This window comes from Chelonia mydas, chromosome 8, assembly GCF_015237465.2.
Source record: "Chelonia mydas isolate rCheMyd1 chromosome 8, rCheMyd1.pri.v2, whole genome shotgun sequence".
Lineage (NCBI taxonomy): Eukaryota > Metazoa > Chordata > Testudines > Cheloniidae > Chelonia > Chelonia mydas.
Window position 1 is genome coordinate 82,334,021 of NC_057854.1, and position 27,810 is coordinate 82,361,830.

Genomic DNA, 27,810 nt, shown 5'->3' on the forward strand with positions numbered 1-27,810 from the left:
CCAATGCACAGAAGCCAGTACTGCTCCTGGTAAGGGCTTTCAAAATGTAGTCCAGTAACTATAACTGAAAGCTGACCATGAGGATGGTTCCTTGCACCTCCAGTGCATACTACTTTGGCAGAGCTCCAACAATGAGAGCCTGTTCCTGACAGCAGGGATCTTCACTCTCTCCTGTCTTGGCTCAGAATGGAATCTTTGCCCTCTGCACCTACCCCAAAACATTTCCTTGAATCTAGTATTTTACAAACAGCAATTCTGGGAGAAGCTGTCAGCACCCAAGGACTTGAGCTGTTGTTTCTCCTGGCTACCTCCATGAGGAAGGGATGCATGTCTCTTGTAGGCAGTCATAGAAGGAGGATCTATGGAAATATTCTTTCCCTGCTTTTTTCACCCAGATGAGAGGTTGGGGAAGTGGCTATCACCATGCTTGTGGGTTCAAGGCAACAAGTACAAGCTGCCACTTCCATATGAAACAATCTTGGTGTGGCCCCCTTACCAACATATGGAGCTGACGTTCATGTGCCACTTCACTGGTGAAATCTTCACACCAACCCAGCCCATAGGCAGAATATTTTTACCCACACACACCCCATCTCACTTGCAAGGGAGACAGATGGTGACATATCTCCTTAAAACGATGGCATGTCAGCTCCAAGCAGCACCAGAACTACACATTGAGGTATCAGCTCTAGCATATTTATAATACAATCTTTTTAAATTAGTTGCTTTTAATAACTTATTTAAAACCGTCCTTTGCTGAGAAACATCTGATTTCATAGCTCTTTGGATTGGTTGACTCCTAGGGAAGTAGGGGATGATGGGAGTCATCTTTGGATGAATGAACTAATACTTGCCACCATAATCTTGTTAAAATTTGCTGAACTTATCTGTTGGGAAACCTGTGTGAGCAATGCAATCCAGTGAAGAGATACCCCCTTGGAGGAATAATGCAGAAGAAACAGATGACTTCAAATATAATTGCATTTTACAATTACTTAACAGACATTAATTTGCAATTAAATTATTCAGTTTTTCTTCCATAGTCTAAATTTGAAATTAAAATTTTGAGTTTGATTTAAAAAATGGTATTTTCTATGAAAAATATTTGCAGTTCCTTCCTGCTTTGTTAAACAGTGATAAACAGATGGGTCAGAATTCATTTGTTTACATGTTATTACGTTCATTTCCTTTTAATTGGTTGAAAATAAAATGGTGATTAGCACTGTGTAAATTTTATTCAGCTTTTATAAAATGAGTTAAGGGTGTTTAAAATTTTAATCAGACACATAAAATGCTTAGTCAGAGAACAAAGGCAATACAGGTTTTAGTTTAGATGCAGACACTGATATTCTTGGATTAGAACAATTTATCTGGAGATAAAAATACATTGATGAATGAAACTCATATTGAAGATTTTACTTTATTTTCAAACGTATAGGACACAATTTTCAAAAGCAACCAGTGATTTTTCTGAGTGCTCAACTTGAGATGTAAAAGCGTGTTTAGGAATTGCTACGCAGCTACTCTCTGAAAATTAATCTCCTTTAAGGTGGGCATCCTAAATTACTGTGTGTTTGTATACAACATACACATATTCTACATATAGGATGTATTCCCTCTGTCTAGTGATGCCATGAGTCAGAATCACCAGGCAAGTGGTCAAGAAGAAAAGTCCTGCATTTCTCCGTCTCTCACTAGGAATTCTGACAGTGGAGCTCCTCCTCCTCTTCAGCAGGTTTGATCAACAGCAGCTGTGTGTTTGCTAAGCTGTCTCCTTTAGTGCTGCCATCTTCTGTGACTGCAAGAGAGTAGATGGAAGGCAATCAGTGGCCATGTCAGTGCTTCTGTACACCTTCAACTAGATGTGGAAAACCATGATGCTTGGTGATGGTCGTCAAAATGTGTGGGCTCCCTTTCCTCCAGTGATTGAATTTAAGCCAATGTTCTCAAGGTTAGGGATGCTGGTTACTTTTGTACGCTGTGGTAAAATGCAGTATATTGCGCTCATTGTTCTGCCTTTTCAGTCTCTAGGATTTGCGGGGTCTGTTAATGCTGAAGAAAGTTAGAAATGGACACACTGAGTGTTATTTTCACTGTGTGTGTGTGTGTGCGCGCGCGCCCACGCATGCTGGGTTCCATCTCCTTTTCACTTTGTAAGTACAAATACTTGTAGTTGAGCACAGTTTAAACTTGTGTTTTGTTTGCCTGTACTTGTAAACTGGGCAAAAGGAGACAAATGGAATCCTGTATGGATGTTACCCAGTAAACGACAGCTCTGAAAGTCCCTTTCCTAAGATCTAGGTGCTGTGCTGTGAATCTAGTTTCTTTCACTAGTAGGCTTATGTGGGAATTGTTGGGCTTTCTATAGCTTCTGCTTTTCATGCCCTGCAGCCTCACAATACCCCATGGGCAAGGATAGCTACTTCTGTACCCAAGAGAAGTAAAACAAACATTCTGTCAATAGGACCAAATGCTGGTGTAGGTTATTGCCAACTTCCACAACGTGAATGGATAGAGAGCACTGAAGAGAGATGCTGCCAATATTGTATGCATGCAAGAGCAAGTTCCTGGCTGCTATTTGCTCATCTGGCCACTCCAAAAGAAATGTGGATGAACTCCAAGGTTAAGGATGATCAAAAAATTATGATGGGAATACTGTCTTACTGCCCCAAAACTGGAAGATAACCCTCATGTTCACATGCTCATGCTTGCTTTATAAAGTCAAGAGAATGGTTGATTGCCATGATAACTTCCACTAAGTTATACAAAGCTAGCTGAGACAAACAGTGCCATCATCTATTTCTCTGGCTTTCACTTCAAGAAGTCATTTAAAAATATTACAACCCCAAATGCTGATTTGCTTGTAGCTGAATGACAGAACCTATAATGCCGGGCGTAACATTTCAAATTAATGTTCATCTTTTCAATTACCATGGAATCTCACTGGCTTGCACTTTCCTAATATGTAAAAATGAGGTTGGCCCTTGCCATTTCTCATGCAAAGGTTAAAAAGCAGAATGCTCTAACAGGCCTCATATTAATCAAAGTTGTAACATTAATGTACTATAGTATTTCCCAGAATGCTGTGAAGTATTATCATAAAGAATTAAAATTAAACCACATTTGTCTAATAAACAAAGTACACTGTTTGGATGTGTTATCCTTTTCGGATACTCACTAGTTCACAACATCGTATGTGAATTAGTGATGTTCTACTCTATTATAGTGCATAGTTGACTTTTTTCAAAATGATCTTTCTATTTAAGGAATAAATGAAACTACAGAAACCTTTGGATAATATCAATCAGTACTTCATAATTTTGACCCATCTCATACATTCAGAAGAAATTTAAGAGACAAAATAAGTGCAGCACTTCCATAACAGTTATCTAGCAGACTTTTGGCCATTGCCAGCAGTGTGGTGGAACTGCTTTGCATTGTACTGCTAGTGGATTCTGCCTGTAAAGCTGGCATAAATGGGTGTGCGAGGATTACCCCAGTATAAGGGGAATCCTCCAGTGGCATAGAACAGGTATAGTGGTTCTTATACCACACCCTTCCTTTCTTCTTTAGCAAAGAAGGAATTAGGGGGAGTTTTAGCCATGACCCACCCAGGATCTGTGCTGTGTGGTCTTCCACCACAGTCAAGGATCTAGTTCTTCAGCTCTGTTTCACCAAGTCAAAATACCAGGGAGAAATTCTGTTCCTAATCTTCAAGATGCTGTAAGGATAAGTAGACACCTGGAATCTTCATTGACTTAAGCTTTTTCTTTTTAAACACTGCTTCCTGAATCCTAGAAATTTAGCAGTCATTATGGGGAACTTTATTTTTAGGGCATAGATTACTAACGTATTCATGCTATGGAAATTCCTTCTTTCTGTATATCCCACATTCTCTGCTAGAGCCACAAAGGCAGCATTAGCACTTTTTGTTAATCTCTGAACATCAGGAAGACACTGAATGTAATATTACAAACTTTGTAGTGTGGTAGAATGTACCGAATAACTAAATGCATTGCAGGGCAGCTTGCATAAGGTACCCAAGCAGTCATTATTTTTCAGTTTCCCTGCTTGGGGTTCTGGTTTTTGGTACCAAGAAATGCCTCGGTCACCAGTCTTCAAGTCCTGTTTTTTTTTATCCAAGCCAATGCCTTTGAGTGGTCCTGCACTCCAGCTGTTTAAAGTGCCTGGGTGAATCTCTCATATCAAATTGGTAAGGACTTCAAGTCTAGGACCAAAAAAAGAGAGGCGAGGCTGAATTTCTTTTAATGGAAGCTGTGCTGAGACCACCATCAGAGCCATAGGGAGAACAACCACTTCATCGACAGTGAGAAGTGCTCTGCTAACATTGGCAGAGAGGCCTGGCACCAGTCACAATCTCTGGTGCAGAGGAGGAAGCATAAGGCTTGTAAGGAAAAGGCCGGAAGAGGAAGATCTCTAGGTCCTAAACCACACCACGAAGGGGGATAGAGGATTAAGTAGAGTACATCCTAAATCTAAGCGCTCATCCAGATTATCAGCTAAGGAGGGCACTGTTGACTCCAGCACTGGGACAGGCACTGTCAAGTCTGATACCTGAAGCAGCACCTGCAACTTCTGCTGTGCTGTTGTCTTCAGTTACTCACCAAATAGCAGCCATTCCATTACCAACTATGGCAGAGGTCTTTGCGGCAACAAAGGACTTGTTGTCTTTGTCAGTGTTGGTTTCCCCAGCAGTGCAGGAAATCGCTCCCATGGTATCATCAGAGCTCACTGAATCAGTTCAATCACTGCAGTGCCCAGTTCTGTGTCAGCTGCTCATTTCTCAGAGCTCTCATACTACAGTACTGTCAAGGGGAAAACTGGTAATGATGGCCAGGAGGGGTCCATTCATCCCAGCTCTGCCAAGAGGCAGTCTGACTCTGGGATTTCTGCATTGCCAATTCAATCAACCTCACAACCTCTTTGGCTATGTCTATACTAGAGACCTTGCAGCAGCACAGCTGTACTGATGCAGCTGCATCGCTGTAAGATCTCTCGTGTACCCTCTCTTTGCGGACGGGTGAGCTCTCCCATTGACATAAGGAAATCACCCCCAAAGACCGGCTGTAGCTTGGCTTCGGATGCACTGGTTCTCCACTCTCCTCTCCCTTTCATAAAAGCTCCAGTTTTGTTTCTGTTGGACTCAGACCTAATTTCTCAAGACTCTATTTGCCTACCCCACTCAAACTTGCAGGCGCTTCATTTAACATCCTGGATGCTCCATGGCTAGACCCTCGGGAAGAGTCTTGTTCAAAAGAGGTTGTGAGGTTGTGCTTTTAAATAGTAGGAAGCCACCTACTAGATCTATTTACTTGGTGAAATGGAAGCAATTCTCTATCTGGTCCCAATAATCTGAAGTCTTACCGACACATTCTTCAATCCATTTTATCTTGGACTCTCTCTTATACCTAAAACAACAAGGGTTGGCTGTTATCTGCTAGGAGGACTTTGATAGAACTATCTCAGCTTTCCACCCTCAGGTTGATAATCACTCTGTATTTTCTAATAAGATGTCAGTTATATTTTTGAAAGGTCTGGAGTGGTTATATCCTCACATTCAAGATTCTGTTCCCCTGTGGGACTTGAACTTGACATTGTCAGAGCTTGGGCCTTCCTTTGAGCTTTTAGCTACCTGCTCCTTATTACATCTTTTAATGAAGGTACTATTTTTGGTGGCCATCATTTCTGTTAGGAGAGTAGGTGAACTATGTGCACTAACATCTGGCCCTCTCTCTCTAACTTTCTTTAAACATAAGGTTCACCTACGTCCTCATCCAGTTTGTTTCTAAAGTGCTGCCTAACTTCCATATTAACCAAGTTATTTACTTATTGTCATTCTTCCCAAAGCCTAACTCGAATAAAGATGAGGAGAGGCTGCACACACTAGACATCAGAAAAGTGTGAGCTTTCTATCTCAACAGGTCCAAGCAGCTACGCTTGTCTTCCTGGATGTTCGTGGAAATCATAGGCAGGATGAAAGGGCTCCCAGTCTCTTCTCAGAGGATTTCATCTTGGATAGTCTCCTTTATTCACTTGTGCAAAGTTTTGGCTAGTGTTACTCCCCCAAGCAGAGTGACAGTACATCCGACGAGATGGCAAGTGGTTTCTGCGGCCTTTCTGGCTCAAGTGCCTATTATAAATATTTGTAGAGCAGCAACCTGATCTTCGATGCACACATTTCCATGTGCCATCACTCAGCATTGTAAAAATGTCAGATTTGGGGGAGCTCTTCTCCAGTCCTTGTTCAGATCGACTTCTATCCCGCCTCCTGATTTCATGGCTTATGAGTCACCAAGAGTGGAATGCGCATGTGCAATCACTCAAAGAAGAAAAAAAGTTACTAGCTTGTTCTGTAACTGTTGTGGTTTGACATGTGCTGTACACATTCATTCTATGACCTTCCCTCCTACCCCTCTGCATCTGACTTTCTGGCAAGAAGAAACAGAGGGGATCAGTGTTGCTGCTCCCTTTATGTCTGTTAACTAGAGTGCGCGGCAGTAGAGGGCGCTCAATCTGATCTCATGGGCATCTCTGAGGGAAAAAGTTTCTGACAAATGTGAGCAGCGTGCGCATGCAGTAAGAGTGCAATGGACATGTGCAACAGTTATGGAACAGGTTAGTAACTGGGGTTTTTTATTTCTTTTTGGTTTTAAAAGATGACCTCCAGTTGAGCCAATCAGACACTTCAAGATCCTCTGTGTGCAAAACATTCAACACAGTTTGATCTTCAAACATCTTTATTTTGGTTTAGGGATGGAAAATACAACAAACATGTCTTTAAATAGTATTGTTTATAATCTGATCACATTAATGGCTTTAGAACTGTATTATTTTTATTGTGCCATGGATGTACTTAGGAGCTTTACAAACCAAAAAGACAGGCCCTTGCCCCAAAGAGCTTATAGTCTAAAGTAGACCTGACACAGGAAGTTGACAGTAAAAGGTGCGGTGTGAAGGACATGGATAACAGTGAGATGCTTTCATAGATTTTAAGGCCAGAAGGGACCATTATGATAATCTAGTCTCACCTGCTTCAGAACACAGGTCACGAATCTGTTTTAACATTCTCCCCTTTTTTGTTAATATATTAAAATTAGGGAGCAAGGTCAGGACGAGGGTTGGGATGTAGGTAAATGATAAAATAGTAAATTTTCTAAGAGGGATTTGAAGGGGGGCAGAGTACTATCACATAGGTCATGCTGAGGAAGACGTTCCAGGCATCCCAGGTGGCAGGAGAAAAGTTGATCATTCCTTGAGATAGAAAACCAGAACGGAAGCAAGAGGAGTTGCTGAGTGTATGTTGCAAGCAAGCAGTTGGAGCTTTATAGACAAAAATAAAATGCCAGCCTTTAAAATAGCTTAGTTTTTCTAAGCAGTTTTACAGGCAGTTAGTTACTCCCACTGGTTTCTCACATGATTGTGTGAAAATTTTGTGTTCAATATGTTTTAAATACAGAGTATTCACTTTGGAAGGAGAAGACTTGGACTATTAGAGACATCCCCATTTGATGTGATTAACGCATGGAAGAAGAGGTTTTAAATGCAAAAATACTGTGATTACTGCAATGCCATGCAATTTCATAATTGTTTTTATGGTGCTGCTACTGTAAGTGATCAGTTGATCTGTCTGTGAATTTATATAGCTTCATTGTTTTATAAGCGAGCACTAAATATGTTGATTATCATTGCATAAAGTTATCCATAGAGGATCTCCTAGTCGCAGAGGTTCCCAAACTTCCCTTATTGTGTATACCTTCCAGATCTACCAGTTGCTCGCGTACCCCTACCAGAATACAGGTTTTATATTTTAACCCTTTTAATGCCGAAGCATTGTACAAAATGTACAAATCATAATACACATTAACACGTAATATATAGGAATATAATGGTAATACATATCATTTACGGTTTTAGTTTTAATGTATGCTTACGTTTGATTCTATTGAACAATGGTTTAATAGTACTACGCACCATTAATGTGACGGAGGAGGTTTTTCGAGCACAGGCGCATAATGTTTGGAGTGATAGAAAGGTGATAGTTTGAGTTGTAAGTTGTTTTCAACACAAAGGCACTGTCGATACTCTGATTTTATTCCAGTGAGTGATGAAAATCCACTTTCACACAGGTAAGTTGTAACAAATGGTATCAAAACCTTGACACCCTGTCTGACAATTCAGGGAACTCTGCTCACATTTGGATCCAAAACTCAGCCAATGGCTTTTGTTGGAACTCATTCTTGAGTCTACCATCAATTGAGATGTCCAGGAGATTCTCTTGTTCTTTTATTGACAAGTCTTGTGGCATGGGCAATACAGAAAAATTTGTGAAAGGGTAGTGGACTCATCTGTTTGCGTTGAGGGAAAGTACTCATGTAATTGCCTCACCAGTTCAGTGAGATGTTGCTTGATGTCACCTTTAACACTGTCCTGCAACTGTAGTTCCTTCGTTGTCAGGAATTCATGCATGTATGGGAAAATTTCAGTGTTGTTTTCCTCCACACAGCGAGCCCTTTTTATCATTGACTCAATTTTGTCCTGGATATTGAAGATGGTTGTATTCAGCCCATAAATTCCTAGACTTAGCTCATTTAGGCGAGAGAATATATCTGACAAGTAGCCCAGACTGTGTCCTGCAGACAGTAAGAGAGTGGGAATGGGTAGTCTGTAAAGAATACCTTGACCTCGGAGTGAAGTTCAAAGAAACGTGGCAAGAGCTAGCCCCTTGATAGCCATTGAAGATCTGTGTGGAGCAACAGATTGACATGCTCGCTTCCCATCTCATTACATAGAGCGGCAAAGATTCTGGAATTCAAGGGTCGAGCTTTTGTAAAGTCCAGCACCTTTTTCAAGTTGCTAGGCATACTTTTGGCAGCAAGTGCTTCCCTATGTGTACTGCAGCGCACCCACATCGCACTGGGAGTGACTGCTGTGATATGTGTCACTACTCTACTATGCCTACCAGTCAATGGCTTTGTCCATTGGTGCAGATACCAATACATTGTGACCAGATGTTATCATATTGGTTTCATGAAGCTTGCAAGCAACCGGAAATCTCCTTAGCTGCTGTTCTGGTAGGCAGTGACTGGCAAAACAAAATGTCCTCCTGTATTGAACCTTTGTAAATGTACCACACATACACCAGAAGGTGAGCTAAGCCTGCCATGTGTGTGGATTCATCCAGTTGCAGAGCAAAGTACTGGCTGCTAGTGACATGGTTCACTAACTGAGTTAGGATATCATTGGCCATATCATCTATTCAGTGTGACACTGTGTTGTTTGACAATGGCAATAACTGAATTAATTTTGGGGCCTTCTCTCCAAGTATGGTGCTTACCATGTCTGCAGCCGCAGGTAGTATTAGTTACTCTGCTGTCCTGTGAGGTTTTCCTGTCTTCGCAACTCTGTAACTAATTAAGTATGATGCTTCAAGGGCCTTAATATTGTCATCGGTGGCAGCAGCAGAGCATAAAACTTGCTTGCTCGCTAATAGCTCTGCCCAGGTCCAATGAAAAATTCTGATGGTTTGTCCTTGTTCATGTTTTGTTTCCAACTGTCTGCATAGAGGAGATTGTTTTAGGCTGTTATTTGACAGGACTTCACCACATAACACACACTGCGGCTGACTGTAGTGTCAATGTTTCTCTTCACAGGCTTAGATCCGCATGTTGAGTCAGTAGTCGTCTCACCAGCGATTTCAGCATGCTTCTCATCACTGATACTTTGGGTGTTCTGCTTTAGCCGTGTCTTTAGCCATCTTTCCATATTTCACTCTTATGTACCGATATAGTGTGACGTATACAACTGTAACCTTCCCCTTCCCTGTCCCCTCCCTCCCCCTGAGCTCAGTTCGACTGAACAATTCCTGAACCTGCGCTGTACAGTGATTGGAGGTGAGGGCTCTGTACATCAGCGTCTCTCTGGATCTGTGTTCTCACTGTACATCTTGAAGTCAGTTTACTATCATATTTTATATAACACATTCCCCTAGAGTTTTAAAGCTTTATCTGAGTAGCCTGTTATGAAAATGCAACAAATAAAATAATAAAAAAATCCACCATTACACAATTTCTCTCACGTACCTCCCAGAGATGTCTTGCATACTCCCAAAGGTACACACATCCTAGCGAATTGTGCTCTATTCCTTTCCCAGGTTCTACGCTGTGATGTTACAGAGCACAGATCTCTATATGTTCTGTTCTGTAGGGACTGTGCCAAGGGATCAGTCTTTGTTGTAATCTCATTGTTAGAAATTTCAATTTGATATTCTCAAGGGTTTTAACCAAACACAATCCCTATTGTGCTCTATAAGGGTCTCCAAATGCTGGTGATATATGAAGCGTGGCAGTGTCTAGACCGAGTGATACGCAGCTAATGCTGTTATGGCTGTCTGAATTCCTTTGCCTCTGTCAGCTGATGTCAGAAGAACCTTTTCTCTACTTAGAGGTGCAAATGAGAGCAGGTTGTGTCTAATACTGTGTTCCCTCAGCAGTGCAGTTCAGCATCTTCTTTGCCCTCATCCTGACAGCAGCACATTTGACTAAGGCTTGAGGCTTTTTGGTGCAATAACTCACAGATTTCTTTCTTCTCTGTGCGATAGCCCTTTTCCATTAAGCATATAATTTATTTTTTTTCATTATTCTTTTCTCCTGTGGGATTCATTATGCTACATTTGTCTGCATTCATCTGCATTTGTCATTTATTAGCCCAGGTTCTTATTTAAATGTTCTAAATCTTTGTGCATGTGTCTGCATCATTCTTCGTTTATTTGCTGTTTCTTCAAATTTTGAATCAGAAGAGTGAATACTATTTAGGTCACTCTGGTGAGTTGTCTCCTGTGGGAATAACTGAATAGGTTTCCAGTGCATAATGATATGCAAATCATGTACTTCTATCTTGCATGGGAATATACTAAATATATATGCAAGCTCTGTATGACTTTAATAGGGTTGGCAGCATCATAATATACCACGTGCTGCTGTTGTATGGTATCTGATATATGTACGAGGGTGTATGTGTGTGTGTGTATATGTACGAGGGTGTATGTGTGTGTGTGTATATGTGTTCACTGTAGCTGAGGGCACAGGAATCTATTTAAAATATTTCTCTGTGAGAATTTAATATGTGAGCAACATACTGTACTCTGTATGGGAAGTGTTAAAGCCAGTGGTAGGTCTGATTTACTTTGCTTGCAAAAGCCACAGGAATTACATTAAGCACCAAAAATAAAACTGAAGATGCCTATCCCGTTATCACTCTAGTTGATTTCACTAGTAGACCTTCTCCATGTGTGGAGAAGAAGAATAAACTGAAAAAATGATGCAAGTTCAGAAGCTGCCTTGTAAAATTACTTCTTCTACTAGATCTTGCCAGAATTTGTGGGTGTATTGTAAGGCTTGTGAGGAAAAGTACTTTTAAAAATGAAACTTCTTTTTAGCTGCCTTTATACTAGTTTCTAGAGCAATTCACAGAACAGGTGCTTTCTTTAAAAAGCCTTTCTGTGTAAGAGAATGCATTCTTCCTAAAACTTCATTTTCCTGAAATTAACTTATATGTCCGCTGAGAATGGCTTATATAAGCACAAAGGGAGGCTTAGTGGTTTAGACGTCCATCAAATAAACTGCATAACTAAAGAGAGAAGATGCCAAGCCTCACGCTCTTGTACTTGAAAGTATTGTGTTCCCTCTCGTGGGAACTCAAGATTAGAGACATTATAAAGGCTTTGCACAAAAACAGAGAGTTAAAATTAATTTTTGCCTAAGCAGGGAAGTGTCAAAAGCCTATTATGGTAATTTTTCAATTTTGTCTTAACTAGTCACACATTTTAAAATAGTTGTACAATTGAGAATAGGCATAATTGGTGTGGGTTTTTTTTTCCAGTCCAGCATAAAATGTAGTTTAGATGCACTTGGGGGTTTCAGGCAAAGTAGGTGTGCTAATTAAGTAGTTGACATTTTTCATATCATAGTGAGAAAATTTGCCTAATGGGTTGAAAATCAGATTCCATAGAACAGTTTTCCCTGTTGTTAATTACATCTTATGTACAGACATCAATCTGAGGTGGAGACAAATTAAATACCAAAACACTAGTCAAAACAAAAATGTATTTCATAGTGCTGGAATTTTCAGCTGCAGAACCTGAGTTGTTGTTGTTATCTCTTAACTAAACAACAATGCTGAAAGTCAACATGGAAACAACATTTTTTTTAATCTAGCAATTTTTCCAGAATTTTTCTACTAGAAAACGTTGACTTTTAGAAGTTGAAAATATCAAGGAGTGAAGAGGTTCTAACAGATTTTCTAATAAATTAATTTGCTCATTAATGGCCTAATACAATTAAAATTTTTAAAAGTGTGTCTACATCTCAGCAACCCATGCAATGCTGGGAAAGAGTTAATGTAGTTAAAAAAAAACAACAACTTGATCCAAGCAAAAGTTGGAGGGATTTTTCTAAGTAAGGGAAAACCTTCTGATTTATCAAAACTTCTACATTATGTAATGGAATTGGCTTTTTATTTTGTTGAACAAGGTATGTAACAATAGACATGGTGAAATGTACTTATTCCTTCAAAGCTACTCTTATCCTGTGATCCAGTTAACTGTGCTGGATCAAACCCTTTCCCATTACTTTCAATGGGACAAGCATTTGACTTTGAATGCTGTTTGTAGTATTAAATACTAAAATGTACAATGTTTTAAATTATTTTTATTGGCAGACAGGATTTGGGAATTGTATATCCATGTAAACTGCAACCTTTCCCTCCCTGAGAGCCAGAAGGCCAGATTTTAGCTATAAGTCACTGCTTGGAGCAAGGTGAGAAGTGGCCAAGCAACAGTGGGAATTGCTGAAGTTCTTGCTGGCTAAGCCAGAGTTCCTCTGTGGTCTTGTTTACACTTGGAAATTATATTCTGTTTGAAGGGCAAAGATTTGTTGTAGTGGTGTACACAAACTGTAACCTGCAAAAGTGGCAGAGCTCCCATTCCAGCATGCACTCCCTGGGCTTTTATTGACTTTTGTGGCAAGCCATGGCCCAGAACTGCTTTTACTTCTCTCCCCATTATGCACCTGTGGAGAGCTGGCAATGTTCTTATCACTGCACCCTTTCTTTTCCCAAATAGCTGTGGATGAGAGTTGCCCCGCTATTCACCAGAGCACTGTCCCATGCGTTTTCTGATGGGCATGGGGTCATAATTAAGGGTCATATTTGTTGTTGACCTCTTCCCCATAGGCTTAGTTCTCTTATTAGCAGCGGTATGTGGTGTCACATTTATTTAAATGTATTCACAGAATTCAAAAAAATGAGCAGCTTTGTGAAGTACTTGAGATCCTCAGATGAAGGGTGATGTACATGCACAAAACATCAGTAGTCTTTATTATTAACTTTATTGCATAAATATTACTACTCACATGGGGCCTTAGGACCCAGTCCTGCAAGCTTATGCACCTGCTTACCTTCAGACGTGTGATTGGCCCCACTGATTTCAATGGGGACCACTTGTTACACACATGCAGGAGTGGGGCCTTTGTTAATAAAACATGATTATTCAAGCAATGTGCAGAAGACTGTCCAAGAAATAAGATGTAGTTTCAGTTTTCTGACTATAATTTAGTGTTCTTGCACATTTTCATTACTTTATGTAATAAATAACTTTGGCATTTATTAAACATGCATTTGACTTTATTCTAATTGTCTGTATGGCAGCTTCTGTGATAGGCAAAATGTACTTAAATAGGATTTCAGTGAACAGTAAAATTAACAATTCTGGCTTTGCTAATTTAATGTGCTGTGCACAGCATTTTTTCTTCTGAGTACAAACAGAAACAACAGAAATTGTTACCTGTAAGCCCACATTGATAAAGTAATGCTGCTGTTACTGTGACCATGTTTTGATGTAAATCTCATCAATTTAATCTTGGTATATTGAGCACTGTTGTGATGGCAATTCTCTTTTTAGACACTCTCAGGTGTAGACACTCCTAGCTCCAAATATATTTACACATTTATTTCCTTTAATTGTCATGTAATTTTGATGAGAGTTATATTGGTGGGTTTTGTGTTAAGTTAATTATATTTTGTTTACCCTTCAGTAGCACCTTGTGGGGATTGTGGCAGTGTAATGCACAAGCCCCTCTTGACAGAACTGATGAATAGCTGGAGATAGAGGTATTGGCAGGCTGCTCACCAGTGCCATGTCTAGAATTTGTTTTCCTTAATAATTCAGAAAGGCTGGAATTCGATCAAATCATTTCCATTTTCAGAGTGAACGGAAAGAGTAAATAAATAAAGACTCCAGTAATGGAACCATTGTGTTTGTGTTGTCGAACAGGCAGGACAGCATCACATTTTATTGTTCCCTGTGAAAATTATTTCTGCATATGGTTTTTTTGTGGAATCAGTTTCTGCTCTGTTGGCTAGATTCCTCTTTGCTGGGTGTCACTTTCACCTAGCCCAACCCTACTGGTGGTGGTGGGGTAGGCCCATTCCACCTCAGTAACTGTAATCCACATCTCAGTGCCCCGGGAGCAGTTCAAGTCCATTGGCTCTACTATGTCATTTTGTTAGTGGCAGTGCCTTTCAGGAGGTTCATGCAGAGAGTGCTCCCAGTACCAGCGGAGTGCACGCACATACAAAGAAAAATATGGGTGATATGGGAGTGGCTGGAGGAAGTGGCTGTTCGTTAACTGCTAGAGTTTAACATGGACATGCAAGTGGGATGGAAAGTACTTTTGTTTAAATTAATAAAAGTGGGGTTTAAAATGGTGCCTGAGGATGAGTGGAGGCTTTGGAGGAGTGAGCTGTGGTGCTGGAGCAGAGCAAGCTCCATTTTTTTGTTTAATACAAATTATCTTATTTTGTAGTATTCATAAAACTAATTTTTAGTCAGTTTGCTGCTCATATGTGTAAGGGGACTAATAGTATTGAGTCTGGAGCAGACATAGTGTAGACAGGCATTGCACAGAGAACTCTGCCACTGCTCCTAAATCCTGACCTGCTACGCGGTTGTGCTTTTCAAGCTGAGGAACTAATATAGTTGTTGCAGTTCCAAATGCCTCTATATTCCTGGGTTACAGTATCCCCAGTCTAACACTGGAGGGTATGTAGTTGCACCCTCATTCTGTCCTGGTCCTTAGAGTGAGTGCGTGAGAGTGTGTGTGTGTACATATGATTGGTAAGATGAAATGAATTTATATTATGGTGTACAGTGTATCCTATCAGTCTAGATGATGATAATATTGTAATGTTTTTATGTTGGTTACTTTACGGTTAAGTATAATAAAAACAAATATAATAAACATAAATGGTTGTTTATCCCTTTGTATTTAAAAATGGATATAGATTGTTAGTTTGTGAAATGTTGTCTTTTCTTGTCTCTCGGTTCCTTTTAAACGGCTATAACTTTGTTCCTCCTTGATCATATTCCTTGGTCCTGTAGAATACCTACCTTTATCTTGCTGGAGATCTTTGGTGCATTTTACTCTGAAGGGCTTGGTGTTCTATTCTGAATACTTTGAAAAAGAGAAATATTTCCTACATCTTCAAGAAAACTGGTCATGAAGGGTGGCAGTTGTTTTTTGAGGGCTGTTTTTGTGCTAGAGCTACCCTCTTGGGTTGCGTCTGCTGTTGTCCTTGGGGTGAATATGGAATCTGTGCTGTTGAAGAGACAGGGATTGACCGTCACTGTAGATAGTCACAGATCAATATATGGAGTTGTGAATGATGTGTAGAGTTCCTAAACTGAGTGATTTCAGAAAGCAGCTGGATTTTTTTTTTGCCAGACTTGCATGCACTAAGTTGAGTGAGTGAATGCAAAAATCACATAGCTCAGGATTGTGGGGGACTGCAGGAGAGTCTTTTCTTCAGTCTGCATTGCTCTTGCCACTCCAATCTCTATATTCTTTTTTCCAAAGCAAAAGCTTCCTTTATTTTGACAGCCCCCTGTGCTTTCTCTGCCAAATATGCTGTCAGGGTTCCCTCCCTACTCTGAACGCTGGGGTACAGACGTGGGGACCCGCATGAAAGACCCCCTACGCTTAATTCTACCAGTTTAGGTTAAAAACTTCCCCACGGCACAAATTCTTCCTTGTCCTTGGACAGTCAGAGGGCTAGGGACACCCAAGTATGGGGTTGCATCCGTGACCATCATGGCTAATAGCCATCGATGGACCTATCCTCCATGAACTTCTCTAATTCTTTTTTAAAATCCAGTTATAGTTTGGGCCTTCACAACGTTCCCTGGCAGAGAGTTCCACAGGTTGGCTGTGGGTTGTGTGAAGTCATACTTTTTGTATTTGTTTTAAAGTGGCTACCTATTAATTTCATTGGGTGACCAGTTTCTTGTGTTATGTGAAGGAGTAAATAACGCTTCCTTATTCACTTTCTCCACATCATTGATGATTTTATAGACCTCTAGCATATCTCCCCTTAGTCATCTCTTTTCCAAGATAAATAGTCCCAGTCTTTTTAATCTCCGTTCATATGGAAGCTATTCCTTACCCATAATCATTTTTGTTGCCTTACTTTTTCCAATTCTAATATATGTTTTTTGAGATGGGGTGACCAGAGCTGCACACAATATTCAAGGTATGAGCATACTGTGGATTTATACAGTGGCATGATGATATTTTCGGTCTTACTATCTATCTCTATCCTAATGGTTCCAAACATTCTGTTAGCTTTTTTGACTGCTGCTGCACATTGAGTGGATGTTTTTGGAGAACTATCCACAGTGACTCCAAGATCTCTCTCTTGAGTGGTAGATCCCGTGATTTTAAATGTGATTATGTTTTTCAATGTGCATTACTACTTTGCATTTAGCAACACTGAATTTCATCTGCCATTTTGTTGTCCAGTCATCCGGTTTTGTGAGATCACTTTGTAACTCTTCGCAATCTGCTTTGGTCATAAATATCTTGAGTGGTTTTGTATGATCTGTAAACTTTGCTACCTCACTGTTCACCCCCTTTTACAGATCATTTATGACTATGTTGAACAGCACTGGTCCCAGAACAGATCCCTCTCTGTTGACCTCTCTCCATGCTGAAAACTAAGCATGTATTCCTACCCTTTGTTTCCTGTCTTTTAACCAGTTACTGATCCATGAGAGGATCTTCCCTCTTATTCCATGACTGCTTAGTTTGCTTAAGAGCCTTGGTGAATGGACCTTGTTAAAGGTTTTCTGAAAGTCCAAGTACACTATATTGGATTGCCCTTGTCCATATGTTTGTTTGACATCCTCACATAATTATAATAGATTGGTGAGGCATGATTTCGTTTTACAAAAGCCATGTTGACTCTTCCCCAACAAACTGTGTTAATCTATATGTCTGATAATTCTGTTCTTTATTATAGTTTCAACCAATTTGTCTGGTACTGAAGTTAGGCTTATTGGCCTGTAATTGCCAGGATCACCTCTGGAGCCTTTTTTAAAAAATTGGCATCACATTAGCTATCCTCCAGTCATCTGGTACAGAAGCTGATTTAAGTGAGAGGTAACAAACCACACTGGTACAGCTGTGCCACTGTAAGCTCGCTAATGTAGATGTGGCCTCTGTCCTTTAGCTCAAGTGACAGAGGCCTGTGCTCTTGCTGCCTAAGGTCCTTGGTTTTGTCCCTGATGTGGATTCTCTTTTCGTTCATTAGAATTACAGTGGGGAGAAAATGTGAAGATTTGTCTCAAGCAAAATAACTATGAGCAGGATGTTAAAATACAAGCATTTTAAATAAGCTGTTCAAATCCTCCATTTAACTGGACACTTATAATAGATATATAAATCTCACTTATATGCATATATATCAGAATACGGGCATTTTTCAGTCACCCATGTCTGAAAACTGTGACCATGGTGTGATGAAAAACAAGGTGTATTTGATTAAAATACAGAAAATTAGCTCTGTGGGTCTTGAATAAATTGGGGAATTTATTGAATAATAGGTGCATTCTACAGAAGACTTCCATTCTTTTGTCTCCAAAACATACACACACTTGTTTAGGCGTCACTTCCCTGTATCACAGGGATGAAAATTAATGCTTAATTGTAAAGCACTTTAAAATCCTTACAAGGTACCATAGAATTTTGGAGACATACCCTATTAATAAATCGGGTAAAAGTAAAGAATGAAATTGTCACCAGTGTATTGAACAATCATTTTGGAACAGAAATTAATTTCATAAAATGGCTTATTGAATGAAAAATTTAGACACAGGAAATGACAAGCAAAGCCATCATGACATAATTATCGTATTTCTACAGTGATCTTTCAAATTTGAAAGCAAATACATTTGTTTAAGATGCAGTTGTTAGCGTTAACATATTTGTTAAGTGTAGCTAGCATTTTGTTGTCTGAGTTTTCGTTGTTCTTTCATAATTATTTTACTCAAAATGTGGGGCATCAGTAATCATGACATTATTGTTAATAAGTTAAAAACTGGGGGATAAGATGAAAATGCTCTACATTGTTTTACAGATTAACAGGAATCCTTTATGTTGGAATTCCATTACGACTTTAATCTTACTGTGGGCACCAAAGAGGATTAACTTATTACTAGATGGCTGGAATTATTATTTTTCTTAGCCCCCAAAATCAAGAATATAACTGACAAATGAGAACTTCATACTTTCATTAGATGCATTGGGCATGTATATTATGGTATGATTATATATGATGTGTATATTTCATTTTGAGAGTGAATTCTGTGCCTTCTTTTCAGAATTATAATGATTACCTGATTTGCAATGTAAAATTGCAACTAAATCTGAATTGCTATTAGAATGTCCTTAAAAATATGTAATATGCATGCTGTTTACATGGAGCCCTGTGTAGTGAATTCAGATTGGCTTTTCCAATGCAAGTGTTTAATTTTTTGTTTCTCCTGTTGGATGGTGTCATTTTTTTCTGAGGGCATGGGACATTTCATTTTCACTCTCTGATCTGAGGAAGCCTTGTAATTTAAAGATCTCTTCTGAAGCATGGAACTGTTTTGTTTCTGACTTGAGAATGAAATTTGAAATGTCAGCTCTTTAGTGCAGATTACAAAATATAAGAATGGCAAAGAAGAAAAGGAGTCCATCAGTGAAGGAGAGGAGAAGATGACAAAGAGGAAAATTTTAGAAAGGAAAATTACTGGGAAGAAAATAAATAAATGCACCAAAAATATTACATAAAGCCCATCTCAGTGATGTAGTAACACAGTTCTACAGTACCAAACAGGAAGCTTGCTTCAATTCTCTCATCTGATCGCTGACCCCCTAAGCTATCAGAGGCTGGGAATTCCACAGAGGTCTGTCATGTAATGGACCCTTGGAACACAATGCTATTTTGTTTCTGTAATAGTAGATATGGATATTCAGCCCTTAGTTTTTGTGACATAAGCAAACACCATGGGCTAGATTCACAGAGGGACTTAAGCACCTAACGGCCACTTCAGATGACAAGTTCAACATTGAGGCGCCAGTGCTCAGTTCCCACCTAACCCTGTAGGTGCCTGAATTTCGGCAACTGGGCATGTACACAATCTCCTCAGTTCAGACACCACCCAGCAGCTCAGTGTCTGAATCCTGCCTGTGCCCCAGCAGAATTCCCAAATTAGACATTCCCCTACCTATCTTGCCTTTGGAGCCTGATCTGGTAGGTGGGAGGATGGTTAAGTGGTGGTCCCCCCTCTTTCTCCCCCCCCCCCCCATTAACCCAGTGGTAGAGCACACACCTGCAGTTCTCCCCCTCCCTGATCTGGAGCAGAGATCTGAAGTTGGAGAGTGCCCTAGCGAGTGAGCTGTGGGGTATTCTGAGGTAGGTCTCCCTCATCCTCCGCTGTTGAAGCTGTCCGTACTTGCCTTTGAAGGGTGGGTTACAAGCCATGATTCTCTCCTCAGCATTTCCTACTTCCTAACTTAGGCAGCTCCCTGGGTGGCTTTTGTGAATCCCATTCTAAGGCATCTAACTCTTCCCAAGCGTTAGGGAGTCTGCAAGCCTAATTTCGGGTTATGAGTTCTGCTAGGTGATAGGGCACCTTGGAGTTAGTTATTGCAATGCCTAAATCCCCTTTGTGAATCTAGTCCAATTGGCTAGGACTGGGAAGAAACTTTCCCTGTAAGCATGTTATTGCATAAGTGAGGTCACTTTTGAGGTTTGCTCCCTTCCTTTGAAGCATATGTCACAAATCACTATTGGGAATAGGCTACTGCTCTGATCCAGTATGGGAATTCTTGAGTTCCTAACCAAATACAGTAGTTACATTTCTGTGAATTGCAGTGCCTACAATTGCCATCAAAATGTGGACACATGAGTTTAACTCAGTCTTCTGGCCTAATAGTTGTTCTTTTTCATGCAGCTTTCACGTTGAAATCAGTGGGGAGTTTTGCCTGGGTAAAGACTAAAGGATTGGGACCTTAATGACACCTTAAAATGACTTTTTTTTTTTGCATGTGAAATATAGATGCACACTTTTAAATTTGAACTTTTATTCTGAAACCATTTTCTAACCTAATTGCTACTGTAGCTTTAGTCCGTTTTCTTTATCATTCTTTTCCATAAAATGCATTTTAACTGCAATAATATGTACTGTATGTTTTATGAAAAGTTCTCATGAAAATCTTGGATGCTTTCCATTAGGATCCCTACAGACCCATCCAATTTGAAAATACACTGTTTTATTCTCTCCTTAATTACAATACTTGGAGCAGCTCTCTGTTAACTGTTTTGAAGTTCCATAGAATAATGATTCTATCAGAACTATAAAGAGTATGACAGAAAATATTCACAGTAGGAAGCTCACTGTTGCTTAGCTACCTACCTTTTTAATTCGGACTCTCTAGCAATTTAATAATGACTAGCCCTTAAGCTACTAAATGTATTTGTTCATGACACATTGTGCCATTTTATGTGTGCATTTCACCTTTGTGTTACAGCTATTATTGTAGGAATAAAGAGGGCGTTTATAATGGGGTTATATGTAGTGTAAATCAAAAATCTTAAGTACATCAATTATACAAGCCACTCTTAGTAAAGTTCTTATGTGGGTACTACTCAGGTGAAATTGCTAGATAGAGAAGGAGTCTGAACTAAAAGAATTATGGGCCTGATCCTCCAGATATTTACCACTACTATGAATAGTCCCACTGAAAGTGATAAAACTACCCTTATTAGTAAGTATTACACCAAGAGTAAATATATGCAGGGTCGGGCTCCGAAACTTTTAAGTGCATGCACGCATACTCGTGTACATAATTTATAATTATATTTAATTAATTGCAAGTGAAGAGATCACAGCATCCTAATATTTTGTCCATCCAGGCTTTTACAAGGAGCAAGAAGTGGTTGGGTTTAGAAGGAGCTTTGCTTGAATAAGGACTGCAAGTTAGGATCCATGTTAGTCGGTGTGCAACTGTGCATAAATGCAAAATACTGGATTTTTAAAGAATTCAGGAGGCAAGATTTGTGTGTTGGCAATTACTTTCTGATCAGCCCTCTTACTGATATCTATACAGGGCCAGATTTCTCAGAGAGATCTCTTAATGTGTTTCCACACAATTTGTGTATGCATTTGTGTACTCAAAAAAAGGTACGTTCGCATATAAGTACTGGTATTACACAAACACATGCCCCCATTATGTGGGTACAAATGGGTATATGAAACTTTTGCCCCTGAAGCAGTCCCTTTGATTTAGTATATTCTTAAGGTCAGAAAGGACCATTACAATATTCTAGCCTGACCAAAGAATTTCACCCAGTAATCCTTGCAGCAAGCTCAGTACTACTGGTTGAGCTAGAACGTAAATCCAGTTTTGATTTAAAGATTTAAAATTTGGCCCCTAGCTGTGGGGCACTTTATAATTTGGCCCCTTCTCTCGGTGCACCTGTTCGCATTCTGAAAACGTCTTCTAAAACCTCCTTCCCACTTCACTGAAAAAACAGCAGCGTTTGTGACAGAAAAGAAACAGAAATGCTCAGACCAAAATGTTAGTTACTGTAAAATTCAAATAATTATTCTAATCACTGACATCTGAAAATTGTTTTGCTTACCTACACCTCTGAAATTCTTGATGTTCTGTGTTTAAAAAACCAAGCCAACCCTCTTGTCTATAAGCTATGCCCTGTTAGTCTCTGTCTTAGTACTTTCTGTACATATGAAGATTACTTATAAGAATGTTTAGGCAATTTTTAAGCTATCTTATTGTGTGTTTTTACATAGACTGTGAAATATGGGTCCATGTAAATACATCAAGTTGACGAGCATGCTCACTTTCTCTGAATAATAATGTGTTTTGTTTCATGAATAAGCATTAGTGGATAAAGCAAGTGCTTATAACAGAACTTGATTTGACTAACATTTGCCTATATGGGTTTTTTTCATTGTTTCTCTTTGAATTTTGTGTGTGTTGTCATGGTGGTGATGGTTTTTTTTTGTTTTTTTTTTTTGTGGTTGCCTTTTTAACTTTTAAAACTTTAGTACAAAGAAAATAATTTTAAAGTCAAAGTGATTTAAAACACACACCTGATAATGTTTGGGCAATGGAAATCAAGCAATAGAAGAGGTTTTAAATAAATCATTATTACTGTATTTAAAATGCTAAAACATCATCTAAGTACCTGATTACATTAAACCAAAATTTAAATTATTTTAAAAATCATCCCAGTATTGTTTCCTTGCACTCCTCCATCGGTCTGTCTGTATCCATCTGTTGTATCTCGTCTTATATTGGGATTGTAAGCTCCTTGGGGCAAGGACTGTCTTTCTGTTTTTGTTTGTACAGCACCTAGCACAGTGGGATCCTGTGTTAGGATATAGATATTCAGGCCTGTCTGTAAAGGTCTATACTCTAAGAATTTAGGTGTATTCTTATTACTTAGCTAGTTATAGAGGTATAAAAGAATCAAAATCACTGTCTGCTAGTGTAAGGGCCTTCTCTTACTGTGACAGTCTGAGGCCCTGTTCTTAGGCTAAGATCTCTGGCTAAGCAGCAGAGGCAGCCATAAGCTGGGAAGCGACCGGTCACCTCCTCACATTCCAAACCAGTCACACTGAAATAAGGCAATCTGGGGCTGTTAGAAAGGTGATCTGATCTATCACTTCCAGAGAAAGGGAAGAGCCTAGGGGATGTAAAGGGAAGTTTAGTTCGATAGTTTTCTGTTCAGTAAGAACTCACTTATCAATAGACACAGTTGGGAAACCCTTATGTCTTTATAGATGTAGTTGTGAAATCCTCGCTTCTGTATTGTTTTGTCATTATAGATCCCACTTTACTGTTGTTTGTCTGTATAATCTCTGTCTGGTTCTGTGATTGTTTCTGTCTGCTGTATAATTAATTTTGCTGGGTGGAAACTAATTAAGGTGGTGGGATATAATTGGTGAAATAATCATGTTACAGTATGTTAGGATTGGTTTGTTAAATTTCAGGAAAATGATTGGTTAAGGTATAGCTAAGCAGAACTCAAGTTTTACTATATAGTCTGCAGTCAATCAGGAAGTGGGGGTGGGGAAATTGGAATCATGTTTTGCTAAGGGGGGGAATGGGAACAGGGACACAGGTAAGGTTCTGTGGTGTCAGAACTGGCAAGGGGGACACTAAGGAAGGAAACTGGAATCATGCTTGCCTGAAGTTCACCCCAATAAACAGGATCTTAGGGAGGTAAATGTTTTAAAGTAGAGCACTAATTATATTGTTTTAAGCCAGTCATAAACTTTTTTTTGGAATCTTACATACAAGTTTTGAGAGTTTCAGAAAACTGTTTCATTTTCTGTGTTCAGTAGTTGTGGGATGTTTGTGACACCATAATTGAAAATGTTGGTACATTTAAATATAATTATGTACTCAGCAACGTTACTGACAGTTTTAGGTGTGCAACAGAGGCACCTTTTAGACTTGAACATAGCAGTGGTTTAATATTGACATATAGTTTTTAGTCTCTAAATCTGTAATCCTGTTCCTCAAGATATATTTATGTTTAAGATAACTGAGCATGCAGCTTCACTACTCCCTTTCCTTTATGTTGCTTTAGTCTTTGTATCAATAATATATCCAGTACATTTTAAAGTTGTGCTGCATGGCTTTGAACAGATTATTTTGTGTCCTTGAATTCAAATGTAAAAGCATTACTGTACCGGACTCCATTTTCTCTTGGAATTTCATGGGGAAAGCTTCAGTATATGGCATGACAAAACGTAAAACCATACTTCTAGGTCACCTTATAAATATTTATTCATATAAATTCTTTAAAGAAATTAAATTATGTGTTCTGTACAAAATAGAAGAGAGGCTTTTAGTGTCACTGACTGCAAATTGAAGTCATTTGTCTAGAAGGGTCAGGTGCCACTTTGTGGTAAGGATTTGTCTCAGCTCCAAGAAGAGAAAGATTGATAGTACAAAGAGATTGATGAAATGAGCAATGCAATATGCATACGAAGTTGTGGGTTAATTAGGAGAATTTAAACAAGAAAGTTCCTTTGTGTGGAGAAGTGTTTGGGAGCTGTTACTCTCAGAACTGAGGTACATTGGCAGCTTTGCACATTTAGACTTGATTTTCTTGAGATATTTACATGGAGATGTGTGGTAGTGAATACCAATGAAGGGGTATCAACAGCAGATACGTTTTATAGTTAACGATAGTTTCTTAGCAAATGTAACGGTGTATATATTTACTTTGTCTTAAATCTTCTGCTTTATTATTATTAATGTAAATTATAATCTGAGTTTCTTGATTCTCTCAGCAGGGCAAAAAAATTCAGTTACATTTCATGGGCTTGTTTTTCTGGTTTGTGTCCTAGGCCCCCCTGTTTCCATTTGATTTTTTGTTTATGCATAACAAATATTATACTTAACGAGAAATTTTCTCTTGATTAAAAAAAAAAAACTATCCAGATCTATCCAGCTTTAGAAAATGGAGGCAGAGAAATCCAAAGGCTTTTGTTGTTGTTGATTGAAAAGCTGTTTTGAAAGAACAGATGCTGCAAACTGCACCTATCGCTTTAAAGTTCCCAGCCACCTGGTGCATTTAGTGGGAAACAGGAAGCTTCCCATAACCAGTTTCATGCAGAAATTGGAACTGTGGAAAATTTTGTATTTGTAATAAGTTATCTGAGTGTAAGATGACTGTTTTAATTTGACTTCATGCTACAAAAGTAAAACACCTTTGAATGCTCATGGTATAGAAGGAGAATCTGGTGCAAGCTTTAGGTAGAAAATGTATATATTCTATGCAAGACAGATGGCTTTTCTAATAACAAGAAGCCAAATCCCTCCTCAGAAAATGAACAAAAACTAAGCAAGAACTTCAGTACAATATTTGTGCTATTTAGACATGCTCTATTTCTTTAGCAATTCTAGTTTAGCAGGATGTGTTTATTTTTCTTTTAGCAACTCCACCCCTTGCATACACCTAGGATTCTGCATTACTGTATATGGTGTTATATGACTACTGTGTTCAGGAGGTATTGAGTTATGCTTCTCATAAGAATTGCAACTCTGCTGTCTCTGATTTCAGCATGTTTAAATTCTCAGCCAAAATGTTGCATGTACATAGCATGAATTATACAGATCTTAGACAGATTTTGGGCACTCTGGCTCTCTACCTGGCAGAGTTCATTTCCCACCACAGACCATATAAGATCTGAAATTTTCATGGTGCTGAGCAAAGAGCAGAAGGGATACGAATCTTACCATTCGGTTTGTATGAGAAGGGGCCTGGCTGTCCTGGATGTAGTTTACTTGTCTGCAGATAAAAGGATTGTTCAAGGGAGGAGTACCGGTGAGGACCAGACAAGCACAGGTCTTGGGCTTCCTGAGGTGCAAATCCTTAGGGAAACTACTGTGTTCAAATCAATCATACTGTGTATTATAGTCAATTAACTATTAATAATTATGTATATATTTAAATAACTATTAATTCATTAAATAACTCAGCACAGAAGGAACATCTGACCATTTCTTTGATGATGAAAAACCAAACTCCTCTTTTTTTTAACTTTCACACTTAAGAATGTATATTTTTAATACCCAACAAAGTTTTACCAAATTTTCCCATAAAATTTCACAGTTCACTTGAGCCCAAGCATGAGAAATTTCACTCCAAACAAATGTGTGAGGGATTTTTCTTCTGGAAAGTTATGTGCACCTGCAAATAGTACACAACAAAAGTGGTGTTTCACTCATAGCTATAGTGTCACTCCCAGATGCAGGTGAAGTGACAGGCTGTCAGCTCACTTCACCCCAGTTACTTTTAACTTCATTAAAAGGATAGATGTGTGGCGCTGGATATCAGCTTTGTAAAGGATGTGCATTTTGTCAATATTTTGCCGTAGCGCAAAGATTTTTTTCCAATTGATAAATCCAAAAAGTATTTAGCATGAAGAACTAACAGTGATACCATTTTTATTTTACAGAAACCAAAACAGAAAGACTGGCATCCTCCAGGAGGTTTTATTCTAGGACTCTGGGCATTGATTATCATGGTTTTCTTTAAAACGTATGGAATCAAGCACATGAAATACATCTTCTAGGTTTTCTGAGCAACCAAGATGATTGCACTGACTGCAACATGGGATGAAAATTGGTGTTATCAAAGGTTCTTTATTTGTGTATTATGTCTGTTTGTAGTGACAAATAATGCTGAAACCTCACATCTAGATGCTCTTTTGATGTTGTGTCATCTATCCTCCTTTCAGTAAAAAGCCTAACTAATGGTTATACTATTAGATAATTTTATACTTTCTCATTTAAACACATTTTAATGCTGTTTATGAGCAATTTTTCATCCTGTGTTTTCAGAGACAGCAGGAAAACCGAAGATCTCAGCTGAATCTTTAAAATGTTAAGGCTGTTTATGAATTGTAAAAAGGAAGAATTCTTTCCCTTCCACCTCTAAGTAAATCTTTTTAAAAGTTATCCCATCACTGGAACAAAGGTCTAGACAATATGCAGAACCTTATTTAAGTAAGATGTCATTTTATCAATAAAAACTTAAGTCACTCTATAGACTTCAGGCATGACATATTGAAAACTTGCTCAACAGAAACAAAAATATTGTAGAAAATATTGATTTTTTGTGTGTTAAATACAATCCTTTAGATCAGTACTTTTACCTAGGGCAATTTTGGGTTTAGGATTCTATGAGCCATTAGAATTGAAAACAAAAATATGGCCAAACAATGACCTCATTTAATCTAGTTGAAGAAAAAGCTGCCAAAATGTGTAAAAAAAAAAAAAAAATTTAATCTTGTCTATTAGAAATCAGTAAATATCCAATAAGAACAAACCAATAGATATGTCAAAACAGAATTTATAAGACTTAAAACAGTGCAGTTCAGAAACTCTTGAGTACAATAGTACAATTTACAATTATTTTAAATCCCTGATACCAGAAACAATTTTCCTCTATGCAAAGATGATCCAGTGTATTTAATGCATTGGAAACCCTTTCATCCAAATTGCATAGCCTTAAAAAGACAGTGTTGCAAGGTCTATGAATGGTTCTATGAATTAATGGTTCATGTATGCTAAGTGGGTTTTGTTCTTAAATGTTACCAATATTAAGTGACAGGAGGACCAAATCTGTTCATATACAGGAACAACAAATGCCAGAGAAGAGATTTCTGAAGATGTTTTTCCTGAATGCCAAATGGTTCTGCTCTGTATGTCAAATATAAAGATTAGATATACAGGAAGGGAATAGTCTATCTGATATAAATCTCTAAAAATCATTAGGAACTGTTTGTATTTGTATTATTAATGTATAGATGCCTGGATCATTTTGTTGGAGAGAATACAACATTAAAGATTGCCATATTGCATAGAA

The 27,810-nt window shown here is 38.7% G+C and overlaps 1 protein-coding gene across 3 annotated transcripts in view; it reads left to right on the forward strand.

The window, feature by feature from the left end:
* PIGK (phosphatidylinositol glycan anchor biosynthesis class K) overlaps positions 1 to 27,810 on the forward strand; it is a 121,109-nt gene extending 93,299 nt beyond the window's left edge. The window contains exons 11-12 of one of the 3 annotated variants that reach the window (XR_006292713.1): positions 7,478 to 7,627; positions 26,399 to 27,810. Coding sequence is in view for 2 of the 3 variants with exons in the window: in XM_037906699.2 (XP_037762627.1) it covers positions 26,399 to 26,515 (117 nt within the window). In the remaining variant the exon portion in view is untranslated. Of the gene's footprint in view, positions 1 to 1,626; positions 1,766 to 7,477; positions 7,628 to 26,398 lie in introns of those variants that run through there. The other 2 variants (XM_037906699.2, XM_037906701.2) reach the window with 2 other exon arrangements.